Raw genomic sequence first — 16,297 nt, forward strand, 5'->3', positions numbered from 1 at the left:
TGGAGGCTCTGAGGATGAGGGTTTGTTACTGTTGTTGCTGTTCCCGTTGGTGATGGTGGCAAGCATGGTTTGTTTCTTTTTTCTTTTCTTTAGGCTTCCAGAAGAGCATCTTAAGGCCATCCAAGATTATTTAAGCACTCAGCTCGCCCAGGACTCTGAATTTGTGAAGACGGGGTCCAGCAGCCTTCCTCACCTGAAGAAACTGACCACACTGCTCTGCAAGGAGCTCTATGGGTAATGGCTGGCCCACGGGGGTGGGCAGGTGGGGGCGGCCACCAGGCGAAAGAAACAGCTCATGAGAGCGACCTCTGCCTCTGCCTGACTGAACAAATGCCTCTGCCGCACTCACAATAATTGAGTGGTGAGCACAGCTTGGAAATCTCTGTGGTTGTTTGGAGGTCTTGTTATCATGGAATTTGAACAGTAGCTTGTGTGTGCTGCAGCTTTTTACAACTAAAGTTAATTGGAGGCCAGTTGCTCTGGGAAGTGGATGGGGTGGGAGGACATGGCCAGCCCTTTCGCACTTGCACAGGATCCACCTCTTAAGATTTTTGCTGCTGCTCTTGCTGTTTGCTGCAGCCATTACACCTGACAAGCACAGAAAGGCATCAAAAGGAAATAAATTAAAGTTAGTCTATTTTCTGCGTGGGTGGTTATGGCCCAAGATTTCCAGTGATGTCAATTTTTCGAAGGGAGATGATTCACCAAACTTCAATTTTCTGATATCCAATCCTTTGAATGACCAGCTGGTAAAGGTTCTGATTTCTTTTAGATTCTTTTGGTTTTACATTTTAAAATTTAATTGACGAAAACTAATTTCAAGTTAATTACATTTTAATTGTTAAAAGTGCAAAATTAAGGCTAATATGCCATCCAAAGAATTGGCAAAGAATATTTTAAATGCCAAAAGCTTGGAAGAGAAAAAAAAGAACATTCCAGAGCATCTGAACAAAGTCAGAGGGAGCCAAAACAATCCCATCACAAATGAAAGATCAGGCCAGGTGTGGTGGCTCACGCCTGTAATCCCAACACTTTGGGAGGCTGAGGTGGGTGGATCACCTGAGGTCAGGAGTTTGAGACCAGCCTGGCCAGCACGGTGAAACCCTGTCTCTGCTAAAAAAAAAAAAAAAAAAAAAAAAAAGAAAAATTAGCTGGGTGTGGTGGCACACACCTGTGATCCCAGCTACTCTGGAGGCTGAGGCAGGAGAATCACTTGAACCTGGGAGGCTGAGGTTGTGGTGAGCCAAGATCTCCCCACTGCACGCCAGCCTGGGTAAGAGAGCAAGACTCTGTCTCAGATAAACAAACAAACAAACAAATGAAAGGTCAACAGTTTGGTTGGAAAAATGGGATTTCATACTGGCAACGGTTTTGTAGTCTGTGCTGTTTTGTGTTTTATTACACATACAGCAGTTTCAAGATTCCTTTGTCGATTTCTCTGGGGCTGTATCAGTCTTAGCTTAGTTAATAGGCAAAAAAGACTCTTTTATCATCAGTAATCAAATTCAACTTTCCTTTTAAAGGCTTTTAAAAGCACAGTCAGTACATTTGGTAAATTTAACAAATAATTTCTTTGACAAATCGAGCACTCACCAAATTGGCCAGTTGGGCTTAATTTCAATGAATTGGCTTTCAACTAATGCAGCTGTAGCTAATTAGACCTGGAGCTATCGTTTTTATAGATTCCCATGGAGGGATTTTGTTCCATTTGATGCTGTTGTTATGAATCACTTTATCACTAGGGGAAAACACATACACAGGGCACTTTCTTTTTGTAAAACACCATTTCACAATGGCTGATAACAAGCTCTTAGTTCTGCTTCGATGGAGATTCTGTTCTTCCCTGCTTCCTTGTGGAGAAAGAAATACATTTTAAGTCTCTCCACGAGGCTTGCCTCAGACTTCCCCAGACACTTCTGCACATTGTTAGATTTCCCTAACACCTCACCGCTACCTGGACTTCTCAGGAGCCAAGTCACCTCATCACTAGGGCGGCAGCAGCTTCCCCAACTTGTCTTCTTCTCGGGTACATGTGCTGATGGAGAGCACTTTCTTCAGCTTCTAGCTGCTCCATGACTCTATTTAGAATTAAAGACACCGTCATGCTCTAAATTTCCCTTGCACACTTGTCTTTGCTTTCATCGGTAAAGCGACAGCCAGGCTTGGAGACTTGATCAGCCTTGGAATTTTAGAAAATTGTAGAAAAGAACAAAATGATGCTTCCCATTTCTCCTGCCAGAATCCCTGCAGATTCTCATCCCTGAAATTGTAAACCCGTAATTTTCAAACTGCTTTGATTGGAATAGGTCTTCATTCATTCGTTCATTGAATAAACATGTATTAGAGGCCTCCTCTGAGCCCTGTTCTGGGTGCTGGGATGTAGCAACAGACACAATGCGCAAGGCTCTTGCTCTTTTAGGCCTTTTTAGAGCTAATGTCTCAGTGAGGTGCACAACAGTAGACTAAGGATCCAGATAAACAAGAATTTTATTTTATTTAATTAATTAATTTATTTATTTTTTGAGACAGGATCTCGCTCTGTCACCCAAGCTGGAGTGCCGTGGTGAGATCTCAGCTCACTGCAGCCTCAACCTCCTGGGCTCAAGTGAGCCTCCACCTCTCAGCCCCTATCCTTGAGTCCCCCCACTCACTTGCTTCCCCCGACCCCAACGGAGAAGCTGGGACTACAGGTGTGTGCCACCATACCCAGCTAATTGTTGTATTTTTGGTAGAGATGGGGTTTTGCCTTGCTGCCCAGGCTGGTCTCCAATTTCTAGGCTCAAGCAATCTGCCTTCCTCGGCCTCCCAAAATGCTGCGATTACAGGCATGAGCCACCGTGCCCAGTTCAAACAATAATTGTAGTAAACATCATGATAAGATAAAACAGGATGATGTGAGGAAGAGACATTGGGTGGGAGAGTGCCAGCTTCCTTTGGAGGTGAAGGAGGTAACAGAACTGGGATCTTGGTGACAAGAGGGAGCTAGCCACCCAGTGATTTGGCAGAGGGACATTAAGTACAAAGTACAAAGGTCCTGAGGCAGGAATGAAGACAGCCTGCTCAAAGAACAGTAAGTCTGTGTGGCAAGTAAGTGTTAGGAACAGAGGTTGGGGAGAGGCTGGTGTAACATGGCCAGAGTCAAGAAGTAAAAGCACAGGCTGCCCAGAGAGGTGGAATTTTAGGTGAACAGCAACTTCTTTAGTATAAGTCTATACCATGTAATATTGGGATATACTCATGCTAATAGATTATTCATTGTTTATCTGAAATTCAAATTTCACTGGGTGTCCTGTGTTTTACCTGGTCACTGTAGGCAGGAGCCACATCACGCAAGACCTTACGAGACCCTGTAGAGTTTGTACAGGGCTGTGCCATGATCTGATTTCGAGTGGTGGAGGAGGAATCCTAGGAGGCACTGCCCAAAGCAGGAGACCAGCTGGGAGTGGCTGTGGTTGTCCAAGTGAGACAGGATGGCAGTCCATGAGGAAGGCGGCTAGCAGGGGCAGGGGTCTGTGTCTGTTTTGCTTCCTGCTGAGTCCCAGGTTATACAGAGGCTCTGGCACATGCGGCTCAACAGATATTAGGTAAATGACCCAATGGCTGGAAGCGTGCAGATGCTGAGAACCAGTGTGACCTGGGACGTGTGCATGGCAGATGTGTCAGACTTGCCACCTGATTGGATGTGGGGTGAAGGGAAGATGAATCTAGGGTGACCCCTTGGTTCCCAGTGTGAGGGGCTGAGTGGATGCTGATGCCAGTTCCTGGGATGGGGAAAGTCAAGGAGGAGGAGGAAGGAGAGGGTGGTGGGAGGAGAGTTCTGGGCTACATTTGGCTTGAGGGGCCATGAGGCATCCCAGTGGAGTCGCCAGCCGTGGAGCTAGTGCTAAGAAGCTAGGACGTGGGGGATGCATTTGGGGAATCACTGAAAGCTGGGGGTAAGGTCACTGCAGGTGAGAGTGTGGACAGAGGAGAACAGGGCCAGGCTCAAGATTTAGAGGAGGGACAGAGAAGGAGGAGCTGGGAGGGGGTGGAGAATGGCATCAATGATGTCCAGGTCTATTTGCTTGGACCTAAGTGTGAATGAGGACGTTGAGCACTGAGGAGTGAGGAAAAGTTCCGGAGCCCCCTCGGCAGAAATGTCATGATGATGTCCCCATGCGGATCTGGCCTAAAGATCTCTTTGCAGTACAAAGCATCAGGCAAGATTTGCAACCCCAGGTTAGGTTCCCTAGAGCCGGACAGAAGCTTTTTTTTTTTTTTTTTTGAGTTGGAGTCTTGCCCTGTCGCCCAGGCTGGAGTGCAGTGGTGCAGTCTCGGCTCACTGCGAGCTCCGCCTCCTGGGTTCACGCCATTCTCCTACCTCAGCCTCCCGAGTAGCTGGGACTACAGGTGCACACCACCACGCCCGGCTAATTTTTTGTTTTTTAGTAGAGACGGGGTTTCACCGTGTTAGCCAGGATGGTCTCGATCTCCTGACCTCGTGATCCACCTGCCTCGGCCTCCCAAAGTGCTGGGATTACAGGTGTGAGCCACGGCGCCCGGCCTGAGCCGGACAGAAACTTTTCCAGAGAGAGAGAATAAGGAACCAGAGACTGGAAATATTTGATAACTCCTGAAATGGAGACACGGAAAGGATTGCAAGTGGAATTTTAAAATAAAAGATCAAAGGTCTGAAGAGCAATACAATATCTATTACATGAGAGCAGGGTAAGATTTTTTATAAACCAAAACCAAAAATACTTCATTACCATTATAACTGTTTCATTGGAGGCCATAAAATAAGCCCATAGTTTTCCAATCAAATTTCAAAAATTAAATCACAAAACAGAGTAGAATGTCAGAAACATGTATATCAAAAGCATGAAAGGACTAAACAAGCCTAGATGAGGAATGTGTGGTGAAAATGGACAGTCCTTGGAGACAAAGCTCAGAGGTGCTACCTATAACTGGTAGGGTATATTCTTGAAGAAGTAGGAAAAAATTGCCAATTAATGTATACAATAAAAAAAAAAATTTCCAGGCTTACAAAAGAGCTAAATCTAGGTTCTGAGAAGCTCCATAAAGATCCAAATAATACAACAATCAAACAGCAACACTTAAACATCTTTTTTTTTCTTTTAAAGAGACAGCATCTCACTCTGTCCCTCAGGCTGGAGTGCAGTAGTGGGATCATAGCTTATCCATCCTTGAACTCCTAGGCTCAGGTGATCCTTCTGCCTTTACTCCCAAGTATCTGTGATTACAGGCATGCACCACCATGCCCAGCTAATTAAACAATTTTTTTTTTCTTAGAGATGGAGTTTCACTATATTGCCCTGGCTGGTCTCAAACTCCTGGGCTTAAGCCTTGGCTTCCCAGAGCTCTGGAATTACAGTTGTGAGCCACTGTGCCGAGCCCAAATGTCTTACAACGTCTCTAAATGACAAGGAAAGATAAATTCAACAAATAGATTGTTACAAACAGTACCATAGCTTTAAAATGGTCGATATTTAATAGTATTCAAACTCCTTGACAGTATAATAAAGATTCGGAAGTCGTGTCTCCAGGGAAAAGGCTACTGACCTGGAAAAGCTCAGCCTAGCTGTCATTCAAGAGCACAAGGAGTCTTTTTCAGAAAATTCCTAAAAATGTACCAATCAAATGCCTTACTCAAAAGGAATCCAAAAATTGTTTTTCAGAAATTTTATAGTCCTGGTGATCTTAAAAACAAGAAGCCTGCAGCTTACTGAGCAGCAAAATATGAATATACTCAAAGCAGAAATTGTTCATTCTATACTCCCATAACACACTGTGATGAAAATAGAAATAAGTCACAAAACTAGCCACAACCACCCAATTACCTGTACATTTTAAAATCACCTTTTAAATTGTAGCTAATTAAGAAAGAAACTGACACAATAATACATGGGGTAGGTGTGGAGGCACAGAGTGGAGTAATCAAACCACTGCATATCAGAACACTATGTGATGCAGCCAAAGCACTACTTAGAGGAAAAACCATAGCTTTAAAAGTTCTGCTCTATTATTAAAAAGTAAATAGAAGGCCGGGCCTAGTGGCTTATGCCAGTAATCCCAACACTTTGGGAGGCCAAGGTGGGCAGATCGCTTGAGGTCAGGAGTTTGAGACCAGCCTGGCCAACATGGTGAAATTCCATCTACACTAAAAATACAAAAATTAGCTGGATGTGGTGTTGCACACCTGTAATCCCAGCTACTCAGGAGGCTGAGGTAGGAGAATCACTTGAACCCAGGAGACAGAGGTTGCAGTGAGCTGAGATGGTACCACTGTGCTCCAGGCTGGATGACAGAGCGAGACCGAGTTAAAAAAAAAAAAAAAAGGAAATAGAATAATGAGTCAAATGTACAAACTGAGTCCAGATTGTAAATCTCTTGAAGACATCATAGGTCATGTCCTAATCCCCTTGATGTTTCCAGGACCCAGCAAAGTACTTGAAATGTTAATTTATTTGATATTCATGAACAAAGATCCAATGTGTACCAACTACCTGCAAGGCACTATTCCAGGAGCTGGAAATACAGCAGTGAATAAAACAGAATCTGTAAGAAATCTCTGCTGAGCAACTGAGCAATAACAACAACCAGAAAGGAGATGAGGAGGACAAGATGGTAAAAATAAAAACAGAGATACATCAGGAAAAACTGTCAATTAAGAAAGTTTTAAACATGAGAAATGTCGAAGGAGAATTAATAATCTGCATTAAAGATTTGCAAATCACTAAAGAATAGTGTACAGTTACGTAGCTACAGATCTTCAAGTTAGAATTAAATGGAACACATAGTTTACATAAAATACAAAACATTAAAAGTACCATGAGTGTCCTTTAAACTTTCAAGGAAAAAATAGTGAGCATAAGGTATAGATTATTCCTGAATGACAAAAAAGTCACCTAATTCACTCTTCAAGAAAAATATGATTTAAATCCAAAAAGCTAATCAAGATAATAGCCTGAAATAGAACTCTCTATCTCTGATTTCACTTATTAATATAAATGTATATTGTTTCAGTAACATCCCAGCAAATATAATTTAGTGACGTGAAAAATGGAGGCTTTATCTAGGAGGTCACTCCAAAGATGAGTCACCGCAAAGAAAACATTGTAATTTTGCAGTAGATTAAAAGATAAAGGGAAACCATTTACATAGATAACATTTTAAATTCATCTCTAATTTTTAAAAATCATTTTTAAAAAAAGGAATAGAAGGATACTTCCTTAGTAATGCAATATGAATCAAAGTAAAATTAATTACAATCGATAGGGAAACATTAAAATCATTCCATTAAACTTTTGTGTGTGTGTGTGTGTGTGATGGTGGAGTCTCACTCTGTCCCCCAGGCTGGGTGCAGTGGCAGGATCTTGGCTCACTGCAACTTCTGCCTCCTGGGTTCAAGCTATTCTCCTGCCTCAGCCTCCTGAGTTGCTGGCATTACAGGCGCCCACCGCTATGCCTGGCTAATTTTTGTATTTTTAGTAGAGATGAGGTTTCACCATGTTGGCCAGGTTGGTCTTGAGCTCCTGACCTCAGGTGACACCCACCTTGGCCTCCCAGAGTGCTGGGATTACAGGTGTGAGCCACCACACCTGGCCCCATTAAACATTTTAACAAAAGAAAAAGAGATACTCTTTTTTTTTTTTTTTTTGACTGAGTTTTGCTCTTGTTGCCCAGGCTGGAGTACAATGCATGATCTCGGCTCGCTGCAACCTCTGCCTCCCAGGTTGAAGTGCTTCTCCTGCCTCAGCCTCCCAAGTAGCTGGGATTACAGGTGCCCGCCACCACACCTGGCTAATTTTTGTATTTTTAGTAGAGACAGGGTTTCACCATGTTGGCCAGGCTGGTTGCGAACTCCTGACCTCAGCTGATCTGCCCGCCTCAGCCTCCCAAAGTGCTGGGATTACAGGTGTGAGCCACCATGCCCAGCCTGAGATACTGTTTATCATCTGATTTTTAAATACATACAAAAAATTTTTGCCAAAGCAATACCAAAAAAGAGGCAAAAAATTGGAGAAACAAAAATAAAGGGACATGAGGAAGCATGAGAACGTTCCTTCTGAGTCTGTAGTTCTGGGTTCAGAGACTCTGGATGTGCTAGACAGAAATTGAACGGGAATCTTGAGGAAATCAACTCAAGGGGAACAAAGAGGGAGGCAGCTCTCTCTCTGGGAGGTTCAGAAAGACCAAACAAGGGATCTAAGCCCTCCCAGCGATCCCTGGGGCCAGACCTACTGCAGGACCCAGCCCTGCTCACCTTTGCTCCCCCAGGGCTGCAGGTCCTTCTTCAGGATCGGTCCCTTAAGCTAGGGACCCGAGGCTGGACTTGTTGTCCAGGGATACTTGGACAAATCCTTTCTGTAGGATAAGGCTGATTCTTAAGTCTTCCGGCTGCAGTCCCGGTGTGTCCTGGTTGGTCATTCTGACCCTAACTGACACCTTCATACGTGCCTGGGAGCCAGTCAGATTTCTCAAAGTTTAAAAAGGCTTAGAAATACAGGGGGAAACAGTGTTATTCTTAGAAAACCCTAAGGATTCAGCTTCTGTGTGTGTGCCTGTGTATTTGTGTTTTTAGGATAACATTTTGTAAAAGGAGAACAATGAATGAGGGAGACCTATTTAATGTTAAAACACATTCTGAATTACTGCTTTAGAGAAACGTTTTAGCCCGAATGCTTTTCCGAAATGACAATTTAATCAGAACACCACTGTGTTGGCAGATGGACAGAGCAGCTCTCGGGAAGTGGAGTGTGAAACCCAGAACGGAACGCTGCCTGCATGGTGCTTCCCTTCCCCTCCCCATCAGACACCTCCCGCACCTGATTCTTGGTCACAGTTCCTACCCTCATCCTTGATCCTCAAAGGATAACAATTTCAAACCAGAAAACTAGCACACCATTCTGGAAGCTGTAATTCCTTGCCTAGTGTATGTGGGGAGGCTTGGATTTTTAGTTGAATGAAAGAAATGAAGCCTGGAAACAAATACTACCATATTCAAGGAAAGCTCTAACCCAAGAGAACTACAGAAAAAGAGAAACTGATGTTGAGTGAAACAGAATATCAATTCAGAGAAAGAGGCATATGTAGCCATTTATGCCTAGTGTTCCATTATTGGAACGCTAAGCATGTGGGAGTTATTTATTTCCTACTGCTCAAGGTCATCGCCAAGGTCTGATTGCAAAAATTCAAAAAAATTGCGACCTTAGGCATAAATGGGTTAAAAAGAAAAAAGTTCTAGATGGGGTAAGGAATTAAACACATAGAACAACAACAATAGGCCGGGCGCAGTGGCTCACGCCTGTAATTCCAGCACTTTGGGAGGCCAAGGCGGGCAGATCACCTGAGGTTGGGAGTTCCAGACCAGCCTGACCAACATGGAGAAACTCCATCTCTACTAAAAATACAAAATTAGCCGGGCGTGGTGGCGCATGCCTGTAATCCCAGCTACTCAGGAGGCTGAGGCAGGAGAATCACTTGAACCCAGGAGGCAGAGGTTGTGGTGAGCCAAGATCGTGCCATTGCATTCCAGTCTGGGCAACAAGAGCAAAACTCCATCTCAAAAAAAAAAGTAAAAAAGAAGAACAACAAAAACCCTCATCTATAACATGATTATTTCAAAAGAGTTAGAAAACAATTTAAAATGAGCAAATAATTGCTCCCTAGTAAATACCAATGATAAATTATTAACTACAGTAAGTAAAAATTGCCAAGGAAAAAATGAAAACTCGAACAATAAAAAATTGTGTATCATTTCATAATGAAATCCAGGTCACCTAGGATTAATATAATGATAATATATTATTATATATTATATATGTTATAGGCTGGGCGTGGTGGCTCATGCCTGTAATCCCAGCACTTTGGGAGGCTGAGGCGGGCTGATCACCTGAGGTCAGGAGTTCGAGACCAGGCTGACCAACATTAAGAAACCCCGTCTCTACTGAAAATACAAAATTAGCCAGGTGTGGTGGCGCATGCCTGTAATCTCAGCTATTCTGGAGGCTGAGGCAGGAGAATCGCTTGAACCCGGGAGGCAGAGGTTGCAGTGGGCCAAGATCCTGCCATTGCACTCCAGCCTGGGCAACAAGAGCGAAACTCCATCTCAAAAATTAAAAAAAAAAAAAAAATATATATATATACACACACATATATATACACACACACAATATATTAGTATTTATTATTATGATATAATGATATAATGAGATTATATTATCATGATATAATGAGATTATATTATCATGATATGAGATTATATTATCATGATATAATGAGATTATATTATGATATAATGAGATTACATTATTATGATATAATGAGATTATATTATATTGTTATAATATAATGAGATTATATTATATTGTTATAATATAATGAGATTATATTATATTGTTATAATATAATGAGATTTTATTATATTGTTATAATATAATGAGATTTTATTATATTGTTATAATATAATGAGATTTTATTATATTGTTATAATGAGATTATATTATATTGTTATAATATAATGAGAAAAAAATACAGCACCTAGATTAAATAAAAAGCAAAGCAGGCTGGGCCTGGTGGCTCACGCCTGTAATCCCAGCACTTTGGGAGGCCGAGGTGGGCGGATCACCTGAGGTCAGGAGTTCAGACCAGCCTGGCCAACATGGCGAAACCCTGTCTCTACTAAAAATACAAAAATTGGCTGGGCGTGGTGGTGTATGCCTGTAATCCCAGCTACTCGGGAGGCTGAGGCAGGATCACGCCACTGCACTCCAGCCTGGGCAACAGTAAGACTGTCTCAAAAAAAAAAAAAAAAGCAAAGCAATATGTAAAGTTTATAACACTATATAAAAATACGAACAAAATTCCCAACAGAAAATTGCCAAGGGAGAAAAAACAAAAAAGTTTATACAAAGAGAAATGAGAGAAATGCAGTAGCCATTAACTAGAAATCAGCAATAGAAAAACAATGACATTAGAAATTAAAGATATGCAAATTTATTCATCCATATTGAAGTGCAATGTTATGCCCCTTAAAAGAGAAAGAAAGAACAGAAGTACAGTCATTAGAGCTATTGGGTGATCAGGTCTGGACAATGCTGGTGACCCTATATCATCGGTACTCACAGGTTTGGCAATAATGATCAAGAGCCATAATCTCTGGTTATCCTAATTCTGTAATTAAAAATTAGAAAAGCTATATGAACAAAGCTATTCAGACCAGCCTTTATTTTTTTTTATTTTTATTTTTGAGACAGAGTCTCGCTCTGTCACCCAGGCTGCAGTGCAGTGGCGCAATCTCTGCTCACTGCAAGCTCTGTCTCCCTGGTTCACACCATTCTCCTGCCTCTCAGCCTTCCAAGTAGCTGGAACTATAGGAGCCCGCCACCACGCCTGGCTAATTTTTTTTTGTATTTGTAGTAGAGACGGGGTTTCACCGTGTTAGCCAGGATGGTCTCTATCTCCTGACCTCGTGATCCTCCTGCCTTGGCCTCCCAAAGTGCTGGGATTACAGACGTGAGCCACCGCGCCTGGCCCAGAGCAGCATTTATTCATATAACAAAGATCTCAAAGTAACCCAAATATCTAGCAATCGATTTCAGCACATTTACTTGATAGACTATTTTCAAATCATTAGAATTTTAAATATGTAAAAACATGAACAGTTTTTGATGAAACAATAAGTGAAAAGTAGATCTCAAAATCGTCTGCCCCCCTATGTTAAAACAATAGAGAAAGATGAGCTGGGAAAAAACAGCGGATAAAGCCTGAGGATTGGAGTTGTCAATGGATGTGACGATGGGAAAATCCCTCTGAGCCTGCAATTGGGCTGCTAGGAGGGGATTTGCCTCAGAATCCACAGATCAGCAGCACTGGGCAGCCCTGATATTTAAAATGCAGATTCTAGACTCTATCAGGCAGGAGCCAAGAAATTTGCATTGTTAACACCTGTGTGTGTGTGTGTGTGTGTGTGTGTGTGTTATAAACACAGGTTGGGAACCATGGATGACTAAGTGAAGTCATTTTGTCACTCTAGATTTGAATTTTCTACAGGCTATAGAGTGTAGTTTGGCTAAAGCAAAACCCAGCTACGATCAGGACTACACGTCAATTCCAGTTTGCTGTGGGTTGGGAAGGGATGGGGGCCGAGTGTGGGTCGGCCAGTCCTGGCAAGCCTTGATCTTTGCCCGGGCTTGTCCTTCTGGGGAGAATTACCTGCTTCTGCTGAACCGACGGTGACCTCATCTCGGGCTGGAACCCGTGCTGCCATGGAAGACTGTTTCTGGTGCCCACTAATCCTTGATGTCACCTTGTTCCCCGCCCCCAGAGAAGTCATCCGGACCCTCCCATCCCTGGAGTCTCTGCAGAGGTTATTTGACCAGCAGCTCTCCCCGGGCCTCCGTCCACGTCCTCAGGTAAAGGGTCTTGGGGTTGAAAAGGTGAGATTAATACACCAGGGAGGAGGATTGAGTTAGCCAGTCCTGAGGGCTCAGAAGGAAGAGGGGAGCACTGCCCATCGTGTGTTCACTGGGCAACAGCAAGCAGGTATGCTGGGGTTGGGGGTGGGAGCCTCAGCCCCTGCCCTTCCCAGGAAGCCATCTCCCACTGCCAGATTTTGATTTGAGGAATAAAGATTTCAAATTATGCACCATCAGCAAAACTTATTTGTGCCAAATAAGGGGGCAAGCAGGGCCTGTTTCCATCATTTCTCATCAGAAACTGAAAGGAAAGAAGAACAGGAGATGCCTAAACTCTTGATCCTGTCTCTTGTCCCAGGAGGAGCAGGATGAAGGTGCCCCTCAACCCCTGCACCTGCTCGTGGCCTGGCAGGAGGCCAAGGTCGTGTTGCTCATTAAGCAAATGTCTGTGTAACAAAAGGTGTCATCAATAAAGTTTGAACAAGCTTTTTTAGAAAGCAAAAGCTGTATCTTAGGAGAAAATACCTGCAACAAAGATTAGGGACAAAGGATTACAGATAACAAAAGGTGTCATCAATAAAGTTTTAACAAGTTTTTTTTAAAAAAAAGCAAAAGCTGTATCTCAGAAGAAAATACCTGCAACAAAGCTTAGGTGCAAAGGATTACAGACAAAGCATTCATATGTTTATATTATTATTTTCATTTGAGACATGGTCTTGCTTTGTCGCCCAGGCTGGCATGCAGTGGCACAATCACAGCTCACTGCATCCTCAAACATCGGGGCTCAAGCAATCCACCCCACCTGAGCCTCCCATGTATTAAAACCACAATTACTTTTGCACCAGCTAATAGCTGGGGGTTACAGGTGTGCGCCACCATGCCAGTCTCCTTTTAAAATTTTTTGTAGAGACGGGTCTCACTGTGTTGCCCAGATTGGTCTCAAACTTCTGAAGATCTTCCTGCCCCGCCTTCTGAACTGCTGGGATTACAGGTGGGAGCCACCACACCTGGCCATGTTTTTTAAAAAATTCCTACAAATAATTAAGTAAAAACAATCCAATTTTTAGAACGGGGAAAGGCTATAAACAAGGCGGTTCACTGAAGAGGGACAGGGAATAGCCAATATAGATATGAAAAGGTGTTCAACCTCACCTTGTTAGTAACCAGGAAATGACATTTGACACGAGGTGGTCTCTTCTTGCCTATTAGATGGACAAAGAGTTGATGCTCAAGTTGATGGTTGTCAGGACTTGACTAGGGTGTGGGGTGGAAGAGGTGCTCACAGGGGCTCACTCCTCTGCTGTTGGAAATGGAAATGGGTTTTCTGAACGGCACTTTGGACATTTGTATGAAAATGTGAACTGCAGGCATCCCTCAAGCCCACAGTTCCATATGTCGGCAGCTTCTTAGGGACTACAAGCACACAAAAAGTAAAAGGAAAAACATTGAAAATCATATAAACAGGCCGGGTGTGGTGGTTCACGCCTGTAATCCCAGCACTTTGGGAGGCCGAAGCGGGTGAATCACCCGAGATCAGGAGTTCGAGACCAACCTGACCAACATGGTGAAATATTGTCTGTACCAAAAATACAAAAATTAGCCAGGCGTGGTGGCGGGTGCCTGTAATCCCAGCTACTCGGAAGGCTGAGGCAGGAGCATTGCTTGAACCCGGGAGGTGGAGGTTGCAGTGAGCCGAGATTGTGCCACTGCACTCCAGCGTGGGTGACAGAGTGAGACTCCATCTAAAACAAAAAAGGAAAAAGAAAAAAAGAAAATCACATAAACATAGAGAGCTGGTGAACTGCAGTGGTGCAGAATTCTATTCTAAGGTGTGAACACTGCTCTGGAAAGATCTCCAAGGCTACTGTTAGGTGGAAAAGCAGATGGCAGGATGATATAGACACTCTGATGGAAGTCTCCACGAGGAAATCAGATGGGAAGGATTTAAACCCAAAGGGCCACGCTGGTCACCACAATGCAGGGATGAGACTGGGGAGAAAGGGACTGGGCCAAGGGGGATTTTGAGTTTGCCCGCATTGTTTGTTTGAGTTTTCTACGGAGAACATGAATTTGTGTTCTACTTGTGCAACTTTCAAAATTCAGAAAAAAAATTTTTTGCTTTCTCCAAAGTGAATGATGGGTTAATTTCTAAGAAAGTAAAAGCAAATCTAGACAAAACGGGCTCTGCCCGACACTTGAACTTAAGTAGTTTGAGTGGAAGAATGCACAGTCAAGTCTTTGAAGTAGATTAGAAGAGAGAAAAAGCCTCGAGAGAGAGGCCAGCTGCAGTCCCAGTTACGGTGCTGCCTGGTGGAGGCCAGTCTCTGCATTTGGTGGCAGGACAGAGCAGCCACACGGTGGAGGGTGCGTCTTGCTGCCACACTCCCCTCCCTTTTATGAGACCCTGAGCCTTGAAGAAAAACAGAAAAGGTTGTTCTTGATTTGTCTTTAGGAATTCAGAAATCAAGGAGGGAGTTGAGGGTGCCTTGAGGAGAGGAAAGAACATTGGTCCATGGATCAGAAACACCTGAGTTCAAATTCTGATTCACCATCATGGATCTTTAGTCTCCCCATCTGTGAAATGGGGACAGTCATGTCTCTGCAGGGTTTGGTTAAGGAGTGAGTGAAACTGGGTGTGTGAGACGTCGGACTCTGCTAGACTCTCACCAACATGAGGCCCTTTCCCTTAAGTAGGCAAGACAAGCTGGGGACACCCAAACCCCTGTGTGGTTACTCAAGGACTGCTGGGAAGGCGAAACGCAATGTTATCAAGATGCTGGCTGGCCTGGGGGATGGGGGAGACCTGGGCCCACCCTGTGTGAGAAAGGAGAGCCGGTAGCCTCCCTTGGATGGTTAACCTGCCTTGGAGCCCACTTCCTTTTTTTTGAAAAGTGCAACTGAAAAGCAAAGTGAAAAAACTGGGTCAGCTGATGTAAACCCTCAGGTAGCAGTCAGACCAGTCTACCCTTTAACAGGCTAAGCTGTGGATTCTATCCTCAACCTCGACACTGGTGACATTTGGGACTGGATTGTTCTCTGTCGTGGAGGACTCTTGTGCACTCTAGGAGTCCTCCACATCCTGGCCTCTACCCACGAGACGCCATTAGCATCCCCCAGCTGTGACAACTGGAAATGTCTCAGACATTGCCAAATGTCCCCTGGAGGGCAAAATCGCCACCAGCTAAGGACCACTGGGCTAGCCCCCAATTCAAATCTCAGGTCTATACTAGCTGTAAACTCACCACTCTGACTCTATTCCCCCATCAGCAAAACAAGGTTTAGAAAAATCAAGACATGTGAGGATTAGATGACCTAATATATTTCAGATGTGGTTGGCATATCATTAAGAACTCATCAAATCATCATTAGGCAGAAGTATGGGGAAAGCTCCAGCATTTTTCTAATACTTTTCGTTTCAAGCACAAATGCCCTGTTTGTCAGTAACTTCATTTATGTTCTCTAAGGTCTTGTTAGATCTCCCCTCCCAAAAGTTACAAATCCAAAGAGAGAGCCGGTGGGGGGCGGGGGACCTGCAATTGAATGGTGACTGCCCGGGGTGAAGGCAGATCATTCCAAATGTCTTCTACTGTGAAAAGGAGGAGGCTTGAATCTGTGTTACCGTTTCAATTATTTATGAGATAAATAACCCTAAAACAAGGGAATCCTGAACTATCCCATCTCCTGACCAGCTTTTCTTCTCAACCAACAGGCAGCCCTTCTGTTGTTCCCTTGCCTAAGTCTTAGTGCCACCCCTTCAAGCCACTTCCCCGATTGACAATAACCATAGAAGAATTGTAAGCTTTATTAAGAAGCAAGGGAAAGACCAAAAAGTGGTTAGAGAAAGCACTGACAATTATTAACTGCTGTAATGGTGGAGT

The 16,297-nt window shown here is 43.7% G+C and overlaps 1 protein-coding gene across 2 annotated transcripts in view; it reads left to right on the top strand.

Annotated features, from left to right (window-relative positions):
• INPP5D (inositol polyphosphate-5-phosphatase D) overlaps nucleotides 1-16,297 on the top strand; it is a 156,104-nt gene that overhangs the window by 73,843 nt on the left and 65,964 nt on the right. For both annotated transcript variants that reach the window (XM_055291011.2, XM_055291012.2), the window contains exons 5-6: nucleotides 94-234; nucleotides 12,329-12,416. In XM_055291011.2, coding sequence (XP_055146986.1) covers nucleotides 94-234; nucleotides 12,329-12,416 — 229 coding nt within the window. The remainder of the gene's footprint in view (nucleotides 1-93; nucleotides 235-12,328; nucleotides 12,417-16,297) is intronic.

This window comes from Symphalangus syndactylus, chromosome 8 (genome assembly GCF_028878055.3).
Source record: "Symphalangus syndactylus isolate Jambi chromosome 8, NHGRI_mSymSyn1-v2.1_pri, whole genome shotgun sequence".
Taxonomy (NCBI): domain Eukaryota; kingdom Metazoa; phylum Chordata; class Mammalia; order Primates; family Hylobatidae; genus Symphalangus; species Symphalangus syndactylus.